This window comes from Bos mutus, chromosome 28 (genome assembly GCF_027580195.1).
Source record: "Bos mutus isolate GX-2022 chromosome 28, NWIPB_WYAK_1.1, whole genome shotgun sequence".
In the NCBI taxonomy this organism is placed as follows: Eukaryota; Metazoa; Chordata; class Mammalia; order Artiodactyla; family Bovidae; genus Bos; species Bos mutus.
In genome coordinates, this window is record NC_091644.1 from 28,396,790 (window position 1) to 28,414,011 (window position 17,222).

General features: G+C 36.3%; 1 protein-coding gene across 2 annotated transcripts in view; it reads left to right on the forward strand.

The window, feature by feature from the left end:
• TMEM26 (transmembrane protein 26) overlaps window positions 1–17,222 on the forward strand; it is a 63,978-nt gene that overhangs the window by 17,368 nt on the left and 29,388 nt on the right. Inside the window, exons 2-4 of one of the 2 annotated variants that reach the window (XM_070364574.1) lie at window positions 3,775–3,853; window positions 9,470–9,583; window positions 10,073–10,150. In XM_070364574.1, the coding sequence (XP_070220675.1) occupies window positions 3,775–3,853; window positions 9,470–9,583; window positions 10,073–10,150 (271 nt within the window). The remainder of the gene's footprint in view (window positions 1–3,774; window positions 3,854–9,469; window positions 9,584–10,072; window positions 10,151–17,222) is intronic. The other variant, XM_005897803.2, reaches the window with a different exon arrangement.

Here is a 17,222-nt window from a genome sequence, read left to right on the forward strand (position 1 = left end):
AGATTTAAAAAGACAGCTGAGACTACTGAAGAGAGGAAAAGATGAAGGAGATGGAAGCGGGAAAGGACATAAATTAGAGACTCAGGATCTGCCGAATCGTATTATAAATACACACAACAGAAAACAGTGGAGAATGTGCTGGGTCACAAGAGAAGTACAAGTTAAAGTTAATTATTGCAGTGAATTCCTGTATTTCAAAATATAGGAAGGGTACTGATAGATAGAGATATAAGAGCAGGGCTTTCTGAAACAAGTAATCATAATTTGAAGGACATCTGCTCCAAAATCCACATCAGAACCTCTCTTCTCAGATGGACCAACCTTGAAGGGACGATAGAGTCCTTTGCTCTTAACAGGGACCCATGGTCCAATAAAACATAGAGCTGAAATGTACCCTTCATGTAAAAAATGCAATGTATCTATACCTTTCAATACTTTTCTATATAACAGACTTTTATTTTCTCTGTAATTAAAAAAAACCAGTTGAACAACTAGCATAGCCTGCTACTGAGAGAGAGAGAGAGAGAGAGAGAGAGAGGAGCTAGAGGAGGAAGTTCCTAATTCTGAATTGCTATTGATCACTTTGTGGACTAGGCATTTCCTTGGTAATTCTCCTGGAAGCCTTTGGGAATTCCAGCAAATCCTCTTAGGTATAGGGTTAAGAGGGTCAGGAACAGGGGTGGAGGAGGAGGAAGACAATGGACTCACATGCTCTTGACTTGAATATGATTAATTCTCAGGTGCTTAATGGGATTCCCACTCCCTTTCACAGATGTCAAATAGGTCTGACAAAGAGGGATGGAACAAGGGAAAGTTTCCAAAACATTTTGTTTTGTTTCATTTTAAATACACAGCAAGTTGAAACTCCTGAGTTGCTCAGCTTGATAGGATGTGGTAGAGGAAAGGGAAGTAGAGATAAGATGGGGAATGGAGGAGGCTTTGAATATGTATCTGATTGGGGAATTTATAGTCTTTGTAATAGGCAACAGAGAAAATCCTGGATTTTGAATGTTTTTTAAAATATATAACTAGATTCCTAATTAGAGGAAACATGTTGAAACAGGATAGTCTTTTTTCCAATTGTAGAAATAAATGTTATGCACAGAAGATATTAAGGGTGATTGATTGTTTATTTTATTCTTGAACTCTTCCAAGAACTATGATATGTTCAGTATATAGCTTCCCTAGATTATTATTTTAACAGTATTGCCAGGCCAGTTAATCCTAAAATTAATCCTGAGAGAGTCAACAAAATTGCAGTCCAGCCAACATTCGACATATAAAAAAAAGATTTACATATTCCAACTGTCCTTCCAACCAGAATTCATATCCTTCCCCAATTTCACAAAGGAAATATTCTCTCCTGATGTTTCCGTTGATATGGGAGGTCAAAGAATTAAGTGTTCCTTTTCTTTCTAAAAACATGTTTGACATGGGGGCCTTGGATATCTTTCTGCAGCCCAACCATTGTCTAAGTCAAATTCTAATAATATCATGACCCATAACCCTTTATTTCAAATTAATTTCTGCAGGAAATTGATGGTAGGGTAATATCTATTTAAATACTGATTTTCTTAAGAATTGCTTTCACTTGCCCTTTCTCTTTCTCTTCCCAGAAGTTGAAAGGAGATATTAGTGAAAAGGTTAACAGCCTTTAAACAGTCCATTCTAAATGTTTTCCTCCATTTAGGTTTATTCACTCCCTTTCTCCTCCCCCGGATTATAACCATACGATTTTAGTAGATTTTCATCTCAAATTCTGTTTTTGAACAATTAACATTTCTATTTTTCAGGTCATCTTAAACCATCGCATGAATGTACTAAAAGTATTTTAATAAAATTATACTGATTTACAGTTTTAAGATGATTTATAAAACAAGAGTCCAATCTAAAATAAAATGCAATTGGAAGAAATAAATTTGTAAAGTATGTAATTTTTATCTTAGTTCAAATTTTGAAGGATGTGTTTTCATTGCATGACATCCCATAATTATGTAACAGCTACTTGTTACAGAATGTACAACTCTGCCAGACACTGCTTTATAGAAAGTTCCAACATGGGTTGGAACTGTGCAAATCCACTTATATGCATCTTATTTTCAATAAATACATACTACAGTACCTCATGACCCACGGTTGGTTGAATCTGTGGATGTGGAACTGTGCATATAGAGGGTCGATCTCAGAGTTATATGTGGATTTTCAACTACACAGAGAGTCCTAATCTCCATGTTGTTCTAGGGTCAACTAAATAATAAAAATTCCTGAGAGATAAATGTGACTGCTGTGGACTGAACTGTGTTGCCTCAAAATTCATATGTTGAAGCCCTAAGTCCCAGAGTAAATATATTTAGAGACAGAGCTTTTAGGAAGTCGGTAGAGTTAATTGAGGTCATAAGGATGGGGTCCTAATTCACTAAGACTGGTGGCTTCATAAGAAGAGAAGAGAGAAAACTTTCTTTTCTTGTGAAGTGTATGCACTCAGGAAAGGCCATGTGAGTTCACAGTGGGAGGTGGCTGTCTAAAAACCAGGAAGAGAGCTCTTACTAAATCCCAACCATTCTGGAAGCCTGATTTTGAACTTCCAACCTCTAGAACTGTGAGAAAATACATTTCTGTTGTTTAATCCACCCAGTCTATGGTTTTTGTTATGGGGCTGTTCCCATTTTGTCGATTAGGAAGCAAACTGAGAGGTCAGTGGCAAAACTAACATTTAAATTTGATGTGTCCAAGTACAAATGAGAGTCCTCTCTATGGACTGCCCTCTGAATTTGAGTCTGAAAATAATTACTATAGATAGCCCTCAAAGAAATACCAAACCCTTCATCTGTGGTTTGTTTGTATACGCATACCTTGGAGATGGACGTTCATTTCCATACCACTGAAATACAGAGTCACGTGAATTTTCTGGTTTCCCAGTGCATTTAAAAGTATACTTACAATAGGCCATAGTCTATTAAGTGCACATTATGTCTTAAAAAACAATGAACAAAGCTTAATTAAACAATGCTTTATTGTTAAAAATAGCCAGCTATATCTGAGTCTTCAGTGAATCTTAGAAATAACATCCAAGATTAATGATCACAGAACAATAATAATAAGAAAATTTGAAATATGTGACACAAAGTGAGCAAATGCTGTTGGAGAAATGGTACTGGCAAACTTGCTTCACGCAAGGTTGCTACCAACCTTCAATTTGTAAAGAAAAACACAGTATCTATGAATCTCAGTAAAGCAAAGCACAATAAAATGAGGTGTGCCTGTATTTTTATTTTTCCTGGGTGTAGCAGAAACACACAAAGCCAGTTGATTTTGTTTAGTCCTGTTCCTTATCAACTGATTTTTGTCTTCTAGCAGAATGTTATTTTTTGAGCTCTCAGAATTTCCGGTTAATGTTAAAAAATGTAGGCAACCTTCCTGAAATTACAGTATTCAAAAATCAAGATTTACTGTTGCTGTATTTGCTTTCGTATTAAACACAAAATACCCCGTTTTGTGCCTGAGACTAATTGGCAGTGTCCCATTAAACCGTATTAAAATTAACATCTATTAATTGGATTAGAAATTCAGTGAGAATGACAGCTGCTAGTGCCTTTTACAGTTGCTCCATTTCTCTGTAATCCATATGGCAGGAATCACATAATGCATTTTCCCCTTTCAAATAAATACTGGAGATTAAAAGGTTTGACTCAGTGTGGTCAGGGTATGTGCACTTGTTTTCTTTCTTTTAAAAAAAATTATAAAAGCTGAACTATTTTTTCCCCTCATTCACAGGTTTTCACCAGCCATATTTTTATATCTGATTAGCATTGTTCCATCATTATGGCTTCTTGAAATGCACCATGAAACCCAGGTATGTACTTTTGGAAAGTTGAATACTCAGCAATAAACTACATTCCTATTATAATCCAATTTCTGTCAGAAATGCACTTTTCTAAGGAGCTGGAGGTATCAAGAATTGACTAAATAAGAGCCCTCAGCAAAAAGGAAATGAATCCATGATCTGTCTAAACTAATAAAAGTGTTGCTTTCATTTAAGATTTAAGAGTATTCATTAGTAATCTGGGTTAGAGGTCTTGTTCCTAACACTTCCCCTCCAATATGCTACAGTTTACATAAGGGTATACAATTCTGGTTTTATCCCTTGCAGCTTCAGTGAGTTACTGTACTAAAAATGGGCAGGGCTCTGTATGACAGACTGTGATTCTTAGTCGCTCAGTCATGTTGGACTCTTTGACCCCATGGATCCTAGCCTGCCAGGCTCCTCTGTCTATGGAATTTTTCAGGCAAGAATACTGCAGTGAGTTGCCATTTCCAACTCTAGGGAATCTTCTGGACCCAGGGATTGAACCCATGTCTCTTGCATCTCCTGCACTGACAGGTGGATTCTTTACCACCGAGCCACCTGGGAAGCCCCATGACAGTATCTTAGAGTGAAGTGAATCAGAAATAGAGGAAAAATATCATATATTAATGCATATATGTGGAATTTGAAAAAAAACATTAGTATAGATGATCTTATTTACAAAGCAGAAATAGAGACACAGACAGAGAGAACAAACATATGGATACCAAGGGAACGGAGGGTGGGTGGGATGAACTGGGGAATTGAGATTGTTGTATATATACTATTGATACTATGTACAAAATAGATAACTAATGGGTCACTAATGAGAACTTACTGTATAACTCAGGGAACCCTACTCGGTGCTCTATGGTAACCTACATGGGAAAGGAATTCAAAAGGGCTGTATATATATGTATACATATAGCTGATTCACTTTGCTGTACAGTAGTAGAAACTAATAAAATATTGTAAAGCAACTATACTCCAATAAAAATTTAAAAAAAAAGAATGGGCAAGGCCCAATCATCTAGCATCTTATAAAATGACGTTTTCCCCTTTGGCTCAGGGGTAAAGAATCCGTCTGCCATGCAGGAGCTGCAGGAGATATAGGTTCGATCCCTGGGTTGGGAAGACCCTTGGAGGAAGGTATGACAATCCACCGCAGTATTCTTGCCCGGAGAATCCCATGGACAGAGTAGCCAGGTGGGCAACAGTTCATAGGATCACAAAGAGTCAAACAGGACTGAAGCAACTTAGCATACATGTACAGGAACAACAAAAACAGAACTCCATCATCTGTACTCTGCTGTACAAATACTGTCAACCTTGGAAGGGATATTTGAAATAGTCTGTTTTAAAATACAGGCTTTGCAGGTTATAGCAGATTCACTTCTGAAGTCCTAAGAGCTGTCTTAGTAAAATATGAACTTCATTCAAGTGCCCCAAAATAAGTGTAAAGGAGAGGAACCAGGGAACCCACAATCAGGAAGGATAGGCTATATATATTAAGACCACACTGACCTAGAAAAGAAACAGTGGCTTCCAGTATGAGTCCCTAATTATAAATAGAGGCAGTGATTTAATTTTTTAAATTTCTTTAATTGGAGGATAATTGCTTTACAATGTTGTGCTAGTTTATGTTGTACAACAACATGAATAATCTCTAAGTAGACTTATATCCGGAGAAGGCAATGGCACCCCACTCCAGTACTCTTGCCTGGAAAATCCCATGGACGGAGGAGCCTGGAAGGCTGTAGTCCGTGGGGTCACTGAGGGTCAGACACGACTGAGCGACTTCACTTTCACTTTTCACTTTCCTGCATTGGAGAAGGAAATAGCAACCCACTCCAGTGTTCTTGCCTGGAGAATCCCAGGGACGGAGGAGCCTGGTGTGCTGCCATCTATGGGGTCGCACAGAGTCAGACACAACTGAAGCGATTTAGCAGCAGCAGCAGCAGCAGCAGCAGACTTATATCCCCTCCCTCCTGAACCTCCCTCCCATGCCTCGCCCCATCCCGCTCTAGAGACAGGTGCTGATTTTTCACTGAATTACTTCTTACGTGGGCAACCCCAGGTAGCAGGATCTAGGCTGGATTCAGCCGCTGATGGTCATCAATGCTCCTGTATGACACTGGAGGGGGGGCAGTTAGTCCAGTCCATTAAACTGCAGCCTGGACTTCACATCCTCAGGGCTCAGGTTACAGGATTATGTGTTATAGATGAACTGTAGTTATGATATAATAATAGTGTAGTATCTTTACTGGTAAAATCTGTGAGACTATCACAGATTACTTTGCTACAGAAGGTCACTTTATAGCAAAGTTAAGCCTCTGATACATGTTTCAGATATTCAAACCTTATCTGGAAAATGCTTGCTCAACATTTTAGGCACACAGAGGGGAGTTTAGTTCTGTGGACTAGTTTTGCGGAACTCCACATGCATGTACCAATAATGTAGGCATGAAGAAGACATCTGTCTGCCTAAATCTCCTGTCTAAAGAATATTAATGTAAAAAGCTGTCTCTATGTTTATACAAAAGAAGTTTTGTCACAGTAGATTGGTTCGTTCGAGTTACTATAGCTTTTAGGATATGAAGAGACTTTTAATTTCCTTACTACTTACTACTTTCAGGGGTATGGGTATAAACTCTGGTGACTTGAATCGCTTTTTTTTTTTCACATCCAATTCTATGACATGGTTATCATCCACAATAACAATTCACTTACCCAAATGCTTTTATAGTATAAAGGTTTGCACAGTTAATTGATATACAGGTCAAATCCCATTACAACAAATAGCACGCAACCAAAAACTCTCTTTTTAATAATAATAATAAAAAAAGAGATGTTTGGGCCCTGGGCAGTACCTCTCTAATTTTCACACTACAAAAGAAATTGGACCTTTAGCAGTAATGGATCTGACTCATTTTGACACTGAGAATTACAATGAATGCCCAGATTGTGAATTGGGCAGGGTGGGCAGAGTTGGAAGTAGAAAAAAGTGAGAGACAAAAAAGTATTGGAATTGCATTTAAAGAAATAAAAAATGGCAGAATAAAGGAAGGTACAGAAATTCTTAGTCTATTCATGTAGGAAATCTTGGTTATGATAATAATCATATCATACATTTTCATATAGTTCTTTATTTCAAACTATTTTCAGATACTTTTCTCATTTTCTCATTCGTATACCCAGCAACTCCTTAAGTTAGACATGGTATGTAGACTTCTATGTTAGAGAATAGGAACCTGAAATTCAGCAAGGTTAAGTAATCTTCCCAAGGCCACACAGCTAATCAACAGCAGTTCTGGGGTTCAGAACCTGGGTCTTAACCCCTAGTTCATTAAATCATACTGCCTTTTTCAATAATGTGTTTTATGTTTTACAGCAATTTACATCAAAATCATCTGAATGTTTCATGATGGAAAAGGATAATTTAATTTGCTTTCACATTTTCCATTTACTCTACACCCTAAACATTCTAACCTATGACTTGGCATTCAAAAAACATCCTGACCTATTTCATGACAACATTTCCCTTAGATGATCAATTCTGTACCTTCACTTCTGAATCTGACTGGGTCTACACGAATGGAAAGAAAATGTTTGTGACAACAATTATGACCTTAACTCTTCAGATCAGATCAGATCAGTCGCTCAGTCGTGTCTGACTCTTTGCGACCCCATGAATCGCAGCACGCCAGGCCTCCCTGTCCATCACCAACTCCCGGAGTTCACCCAGAGTCACGTCCATCGAGTCAGTGATGGCATCCAGCCATCTCATCCTCTGTCGTCCCTTTCTCCTCTTGCCCCCAATCCCTCCCAGCAAGTCTATTTATGAATTGGCACAATTAAAGCAATGGAAATATTCTGGTCTTGAAGATGTGTGGTTTGAACCAAAGGAATGCTTTTAAAGCTTTTCAGACATAGGCCATGAAAAAGTGACTTTTTGGCACCCCGATCATCCATGTAACTCACTTATATAATGCTGATTGTAAACAGTATTACCATAAAACCAATATAAGTCAGGTTAAATCTTAGGAGTTTGTTCTGTGCAATCCAACACAACTGCCACTTAAAATAAAGTTGCATCAATTTATAACAAACAGAATTCTAAGAATGAACAGGGACTCGGGTCTTTATACCATAATATGAGCTACAAAGCCATTTGCCATCATGTTATCTTATGCTGCAGTACAGATGACTATTTTTAAAAAATAACAAGATGTCTATGGATTTTTAGTGATAAGAATGTGAAAAACATATCAAGGTCACCACTTTTAATATACAATCTGCTTTCATGCCTGCCAAGAAGTGTTCAAATATGTTTCCTATTGAACATTAGGTTCTTAGAGTCACAGAACTCCTGCAATGAGGATTTGTTGCTTGGTTCAAAGATTTAATTTGTTATCTTCATTATCTTTTCTTGGAGCCTTAGCTATATAGAAACCAGTGTGCAAACAACTACAGTTTTGCTCTTAGAGATATGGCACATGGCCATTTTTCTTAATTATTCTTGTCATTTCACCCATAACACTAGTTTTTTTTTTTTTTTCCCATCCATAACACTAGTTGTCCTGATGGAAGGGAAAAAAAATAGCTTCTTGACAGACTTTCCTTTCTACTTTTCCAAGTAGCTCATAGAATGATCAATGAAATATCCAGAATTAATTAAGAAAAATATACTTCTCAGTGATAGCATTAAAAAAAAATTCTCTCTAAATCCAAGTGTGTGATCACGGATGTGCAGTGGTGGTTGTGTTTGTGTGTGTGTGGGTGTGTTTGTGTGCACTTCAAATGTATGTTAGCTCTGCAGTTTTTTTTTTTTTTAATCAGTTTGTTTTTTTCTTAATGAGTTTTTGAAATAATCATTGGCTACACTTACATTTTCAAGTACAACACCTTTCCTCTCTTATGTACTTTTCTCTTTTCTTTCTCTACCTCAGATTCTCAGCTTCTGGTTGGATTAAAAATCACACATAGTTCATATAAAGAAATTTACATGCAAAATGAAAGAATAAGGAGGGGGAAATGCCATTTATTTTAGGTCTATTGTTAACTTTTCTATAAATCTAAATTGGCTTCTAGAGTGATGTAAAATGTATATGTTGATGGGTAGATATGTTATTTTATTATTATCATTTTGGGGGGATTGTTACAGTGCCCAACAGACATGATTGAAAGTAACTGAATTACCTACACTAGCAAAATGGTATTTTAGATAAAGAGGCTCTGAACAAGTAATAAAATCATAGAATGAATGCTTTGACCAAGATCATACATGCTTTCATTGGTTGTTGGTTTGTTTTATAATTGTTTCATGATTTAAGAAAGGGACCCCAGAGATCAATTCATAAATTCTATAGCTCTCCACAATGAACTTAGAGCATCTACAGCCTCATAGACTTGTGGGAAAATGAGACATGTATAGTTGATTCTTTCCTCATATTAACTGAAAATGGTTTCTATCTCAAGGCTATATTCTGATTTTTGAAAATGTTTATGCTTTACTACAGAAACTTCACATCTTTGCTCATAATCTCTTAGATACACTGAAGCCATCTTAAATGTTGCCTACTGTGATATTTTCTGACACATTGCTTTTTTACAAATACTTCTTAGTATTGCAGTAGCCAATTTGGAGGATTGTCACAGAATACCAGCAGAAAAGAAAACTTCAATCAAACTCTGTTGTCAGCTGAACATACCAACAGAGCAGATGATCTCATTGCGACGGTGAGAGCTTTCTCATTGTATGTTAAGGGATCTAACAAATCACCTTTTCATTTGGTGAGAATACCACTTTCTATACTTTTCAGCTCATTCTTCCCTAGGGAAATTCACCAATTGTTTGGCTCAGAAAGTCACAAGAAAATTGTATTTTGCACTATTATTGAATATATTTAACAAGCCTAATGGGCATATATATCTTATATGCATTAATAAATATATTTAACTTGCAGTATTAAGGAACCTTTAACACTTGGATCAGACGACCTATGTACAAAGAGAGATACAGACAATTCTGAAGGAATGATATAATGAAAAGATTGGGATCTGCCCTATATATATTTTTAAAATTAATTTAGTTTTTAATGAAGGATAATTGCTTTACAGAATTTTGTTGTTTTCTGCCAAATCTCAACATGAATCAGCCAGAGGAATACATATATACCCTCCCTTCTGAAACTCCCTCCCATCTTCCTCCCCATCCCACCCCTCTAGATTGATACAGAGGCCCTGACTGAGTTTCCTGAGCCATTCAGTAAATTCTCCTTGGCCATCTATTTTACATATGATAATGTAAGTTTCTATGTTACTCTTTCCATACATCTCACTCTCACCTCCCCTCTCCCTATGTCCATAACTCTATTCTCTATATCTGTTTCTCCATTGCTATCCTGTAAATAAATTCTTTAGTACCATTTTTCTAGATTCCATATATATGCATTAGAATACTGTGGTGTTGGAGAAGACTCTTGAGAGTCCCTTGGACTGCAAGGAGATCCAGCCAGTCCATTCTGAAGGAGATCAGCCTTGGGATTTCTTTGGAAGGAATGATGCTAAAGCTGAAACTCCAGTACTTTGGCCACCTCATGCGAAGAGTTGACTCATTGGAAAAGACTCTGATGCTGGGAGGGATTGGGGGCAGGAGGAGAAGGGGACGACAGAGGATGAGATGGCTGGATGGCATCACTGACTCGATGGACGTGAGTCTGAGTGAACTCTGGGAGTTGGTGATGGACAAGGAGGCCTGGCGTGCTGTGATTCATGGGGTCGCAGAGTCGGACACGACTGAGCGACTGAACTGAACTGAACAATATTTATCTTTCTCTTTCTGACTTACTTTACTCCGTATAATAGGTTCCAGGTTCATCTGCCTCATAACTGACTCAAATGTGTTCCTTTTATGGCTGAGTAATATTCCACAGTGTATATGTACCACAACTTCTTTATCTGTCCGTGGACATCTTGGTTGCTTCCATGTTCTAGCTACTGTAAACAGTGCTGCAATGAACATGTGTCTTTTTCAGTTTTGGCCTCCTCAGGGTATATGCCTAGGAGTGAGATTGCTGGGTCATATGGTGGCTTTATTCTTAGTTTTTTAAAGAATCTCCATACCATCTTCCATAGTGGCTGTATCAATTTACATTCCCACCGACAGTGCAAGAGTGTTCCTTTTTCTCCACACCCTCTCCAGCATTTATTGTTTGTAGACTTTTTGATGATGGCCATTCTGACCGGTGTGAGGTGGTACTTCATAATAGTTTTGATTTGCATTTCTCTAATAATGAGGGATGCTGAGCATCTTTTCGTGTGTTTGTTAGCTATCTGTATGTCTTCTTTGGAGAAATGTCTGTTTAGGTCTTTTTCCCACTTTTTGCTTGGGTTGTTTGTTTTTCTGGGATTGAGTTGTATATTTTGGAAATTAATCCTTTCTCAGTTGTTTAATTTGCTATTATTTACTCCCATTCTGAGGGTTGTCTTTTCACCTTGCTTAGTTTCCTCTGCTGTGCAAAAGCTTTCAAGTTTAATCAGGTCCCACTTCTCTACTTTAGTTTTTATTTCCGTTACTCTAGGAGGTGGGTCATAGAGGATCTTCATTTGATTTATGTCATCGAGTGTTCTGTCTATGTTTTCCTCTAAGAGTTTTTATAGTTTTATAGTTTTTATAGTTTCTGGTCTCACGTTTAGATCTTTAATCCCTTTTAAGTTTATCTTTGTGGATGGTGTTAGAAAGTGTTCAAATTTCATTCTTTTATATGCAGCTGTCCAGTTTTCCCAGCACCATTTATTGTGCTAAAAAAAAGACCTAAACAGCACCGTTTATTGAAGAGGCTATCTTTGCCCCATTGTATATTCTTGCCTCCTTTGTCAAAAATAAGGTACCCATAGGTGCATGGGTTTATTTATGGGCTTTCTTTCTTATCCCATTGGTCTATATTTCTGTTTTTGTGCCAAGACCATACTGTCTTGATGACTGTAGCTTTGTAGTATAACCTGAAGTCAGGAAGGTTGATTCCTCCAGCTCCATTATTCTTTCTCAAGACTACTTTGGCTATTTGGGGTCTTTTATGTTTCCATATGAATTGTGAAATTTTTGTTCTAGTTCTGTGAAAAACACCATTGGTAATTTAGTAGGGATCACATTGAATCTGTAGATTGCATTTGGTAGTATAGTCATTTTCACAATATTGATTCTTCCTACCCAGGAACATGGAGTATCTCTCCATCTGTTTATGTCATCTTTGATATCTTTCATTAGTGTTTTATAATTTTCTGTGTACAGTTATTTTGTGTCCTTAGATAAGTTTATTCCTAGATATTTAATTCTTTTTGTTGCAATGGTGAATGGGATTGATTCCTTCATTTCTCTTTCTGATTTTTCATTGTTAGCATATAGAAATGCAAGTAATTTCTGTGTATTGATTTTGTATCCTGAAACTTTGCTAAATGCACTGATTAGCTCTAGTAATTTTCTGATACTATCTTTAGGGTTTTCTATGTACAGTATCATGTCATTTACAAACAGTGAGAGCTTTACTTCTTTTCCAATCTGGATTCCTTTTATTTCTTTTTTCTTCTCTGGTTGCTGTAGCTAGCTTCCCAGAACTATGTTGAATAATAGTGGCGAAAGTGGACACCCTTGTCTTGTTCCTGATCTTAGGGAGAATACTTTCAGGTTTTCACCATTGAGAATAATGTTTGCTATAGGCTTATCATATATGGTCTTTACTATGTTGAGGTAGGTTCCTTCTATGCCCATTTTTTGAAGAGTTTTAATCATAAATGGGTGCTGAATTTTGTCAAAGGCTTTTTCTGCATCTATTGAGATGATCATATGGTTTTTATCTTTCAATTTGTTAATATGGTATATCACATTGATTGACTTCTGTATATTGAAGAATCCTTGCATCCCTGGAATAAACCCAATTTGATCATAGTGTATGAGCCTTCTGATGTGTTGCTGAATTCTGTTTGCTAAAATTTTGTTAAGGATTTTTGCATCTATGTTCATCAGTGATATTGGCCTGTAGTTTTCTTTTTTTGTGCTGTCTTTATCTGGTTTTGGTATCAGGGTGATGGTGGCCTCATAGAATGAGTTTGGAAGTGTTCTTTCCTCTGCATTTTTTTGAACAAGTTTTAGAAGTATAGGCATTAGCTCTTTTCTAAATATTTGATAGAATTCTCCTGTGAAGCCCTCTGGTCCTGGGCTTTTGTTTTTTTTGGCAGATTTTTTATCAAAGCTTCCATTGCAGTGCTTGCAATTGGGTTGTTCATAATTTCTATTTCTTCCTGGTTCAGTCTTGGAAGATTGAACTTTTCTAACACTCTGTCCATTTCTTCCAGGTTATCCATTTTATTGCCATATAGTTGTTCATAAGTCTTTTATAATCCTTTGGATTTCTGCATTATCTGTTGTAACCTCTCCTTTTTCATTTCTAATTTTGTTGATTTGATTCTTCTCTCTTCTCTTCTTGATGAGTCTGGCTAAAGATTTGTCAATTGTGTTTATCTTCTCAAAGAACCATCTTTAAGTTTTATTAACCTTTAATAGTGTTTCATTCTTTATTTTTCATTTAGTTCTGCTCAGATCTTTATCATTTCTTTCCTTCTACTAATTTTGTGTTTTTGTTTTTTTTGTTGTTCTTCTTTTTCCAGTTGTTTTAGGTGTAAAGTTAGGTTGTCTATTCAATGTTTTTCTTGTTTATTGAGGTAGGATTATGTTGCTATAAACTTCGTCTTAGAACTGATTTTGCTGCATCCCATAGGTTTTGAGTTGTCATGTTTTATTGTAATTTGTTTCTAGAAATTTTTTGATTTCCCTTTTGATTTCTTCTGTAACCTGTTCATTATTTTTTAATGTGTTGTTTAATCTCCATGTGTTTGTGTTTCTTCCAGCTTTTTTCTTGTAATTGACATCTAGCTTCATAGCACTGTGGTTGGAGAAGATGCTTGATACGATTTCAATGTTTTTAAATAACTGAGGTTTAATTTGTGACTCAAGATGTGGTCTATCCTGGAGAATGTTCCATGTGCACTTGAGAAGGTATTCTGCATTTTGATGGAACGTCTTGAAGATATCAATGAGATCCATCTCATCTAATGTATCATTTAAGACTTTTGTTTCCTTATTAATTTTCTGTTTTGATGATCTGTCCATTGGTGTGAGTGGGATGTTAAAATCTCCTACTATTATTGTGTTACTGTCAATTTCTCCTTTTATGTCTGTTAGTGTTTGTCTTATGTATTAAGGTGCTCCTATGTTGAGTGTATAGATATTTACAAATGTTCTGTCTTCCTCTTGGATTGATCCTTTGATCACTATGTAGTGTCCTTCCTTGTAGCTTGTAATCTTTATTTTAAGGTCTATTTTGTCTGATATGAGGATTGCTACTCCAGCTTTCCTTTGCCTCCCGTTTGCATGGAATATATTTTTCCATCCTCTCACTTTCAGTCTATATGTGTCTTTAGGTCTGATGTGGGTTTCTTGTAGACAGAATATATATGGGTCTTGTTTTTGTATCCATTCAGCCAGTCTGTGTCTTTTGCTTGGAGCATTTAATCCATTTATATTTAAAGTAGTTATTGATATATATGTTCCTATTGCCATTTTCTTAATTCTTTGGGATTGATTTTGTAGATCTTTTTTCTTTTGTATTTCTTGACTATATAATTCCATTTAACATTTGTTGTAAAGCTGGTTTTCTGGTACTGAATTCTCTTAACTTTTGCTTATCTGAAAAGCTTTTTATTTCTCCATCAATTTTGAATGAGATCCTTGCTGGGTAGTTATCTTGGTTGGAGATTTTTCCCTTTCAGTGCTTTAAACATATCCTGCCATTCCCTTCTGGCTTGCAGAGTCTGCTGAAAGATTAGCTGTTAAGCATATGGGGTTTCCCTTGTATGTTACTGGTTGCTTCTCCCTTGCTGTTTTTAATATACTTTCTTTGTGTTTAGTCTTTGTTAGTTTGATTAGTATGTGTCTTGGCGTGTTTCTCCTTGGGTTTATCCTGTATGGGACTCTGTGCCTCTTGGCTATTTCCTTTTCCATGTTGGGGAAAATTTCAACTATAATCTCTTCAAAAAATTTCTCAAACCCTTTCTTTTTCTCTTCTTCTGCTGCTGCTGCTAAGTCACTTCAGTCGTGTCTGACTCTGTGCAACCCCATAGACGGCAGCCTACCAGGCTCCCCCATCCCTGGGATTCTCCAGGCAAGAACGCTGGAGTGGGTTGCCATTTCCTTCTCCAATGCAGGAAAGTGAAAAGTGAAAGTGAAGTCGCTCAGTCGTGTCCGACCCTCAGCGACCCCATGGACTGCAGTCTACCAGGCTCCTCCGTCCATGGGATTTTCCAGGCAAGAGTTCTTCTTCTGGGAACCCTATAATTCGAATGTTGGTGTGTTTGGTATTGTCCCAGAGGTCTGAGACTATCCTCAGTTCTTTCCATTCCTTTTACTTTGTTCTGCATTTCAGACGTTATTTCCACCATTTTATCTTCCAGCTTTTGTTTCAGATATTCTGCTAGTGATTCCTTCTAGAGTATTTTTAATTTCAGTTATTGTGTTGTTTGTCTCTTATGTTTTTTCTTTAATTCTTCTAGGTCTTTGTTAATTGGTACTTCCATTTTCTCCATTTCGTTTTAAGGGTTTTGATCATCTTTATTTTCATTATTCTTGATCATCTTTATTTGCATTATTCTGAATTCTTTTAAAGGTAGTTTTCCTGTTTCCTCTTCATTTATTTGGACTTTGTATTTGGACATTTATTGGACTTTTTCCTTCATTTGTGTAGTATTTCTCTGCCTTCTCATTATTTATTATTTTAACTTATTGTGTTTGAGGTCTCCTTTTCCCAGGCTTCCAGGAAAGTTGAATTCCTTCCTTGAAGAAAGTTGGATTCTATCTTCCTTTTGGTTTCTGCTCTCCTAACATTGGTCCAGTGGTTTGTGTAAGCTTCATATAGGGTGAGATTTGTGTTGAGTTTTTGTTTGTTTTTCTCTGATGGGCAAGGCTGAGTGAGGTGGTACTCCTGTCTGCTGATGATTGGGTTTGTATTTTTGGTTTTTTCATTATTTAGATGAGGCATTCTGCACAGGGTGCTACTGGTGGTTGGGTGATGCTGGGTCTGGTATTCAAGTGGTTTCATTTGTGTGAGTTCTCACTATCTGATACTCCCTAAGGTTAGTTCTCTGGTAGTCTAGGGTCTTGGAGTCAGTTCTCCCACTCCAAAGGCTCAGAGCTTGATCTCTGGTCAGGAATGAAGACTCCACAAGTGGTTTGTTATGGCATTAAGTAAGATTAAAACAAATATCCAAAGATAAGAAACCAGAGATGAACCCCAGACAAATGGTAGTTACAAAATCAGGCAAATAATAATTAAAATAATGGAATATACATATACACCCATGAGAAAAGTCAAAACAGTCCAACAAAAATAAACTACATTAGATTGACCCAACAAACAAAGAAAATCAAAAATTATATTTACTACTTAAGAAAAAAACTAACTAAAGCACAAACTGGAAAGCAAAACTAAAGCAAGGTACCAAGTGGGGAATAAAGCAATGAAAGCAAAACTAACAAATATGTTGAGAGGAAAGGAATGAAAGAAAAAAAAGAAAGAATAGATATGCAAATTTAAATAGACGTAGGTGCAGAAGATTTATATACATTAAAGATTAACTGCAAGGGGAAGAGAATAGTAGGAAAGGCAAACAAAGGAATATATAGAAAAAATTTAGTTTAAAAAAATTAAAAATTGCAATTATAAAAAAGAGAAAAGGAAAAAAAGAAGAGAGAAAATAGAGAAAATAAAAGGAAATGCCTCAAAACTGCAAAAGCCCCATGTAGAAGGAGAGGTTTATAACAACAATAAAAGGTGTGACTGAATATACATATATACATATATACCCATAAGCAAAATCAAAACAGCCCAGCAAAAATAAAGTACAATAGATTGACCTGGCAAACTAAGGAAACCAAAAATTATATCTACCAGAACAAAACTAACTAAAGCACAAACAGGAAAACAAAACTAAAGCAAGATGCAAACTGTGCAATAAAGCAATGAAAATAAAACTAACAAATATGTTGAGAGGAAAGGAGAGAAAGAAAAGAATAAAAGAATATATATGCAAAGTTAGACAGAGGTAGATAAGGAAGATTTATATTTGTTAAAGATTAACTGCAAGGGGAAAAGAACAGTAGGAAAAGCCAATAAAGGAATAAATGTAGAAATAATAATAAGTTTAAAAAACTAAAAATTAAAATTAAAAAAAAGAGAAACGAAAAATAAAAAAGGAAAACTCCACAAAACTGCAAAAGCCCTACAGAGAGGCAGAAGTTTATAACAACAATAAAAAATGTGACTGA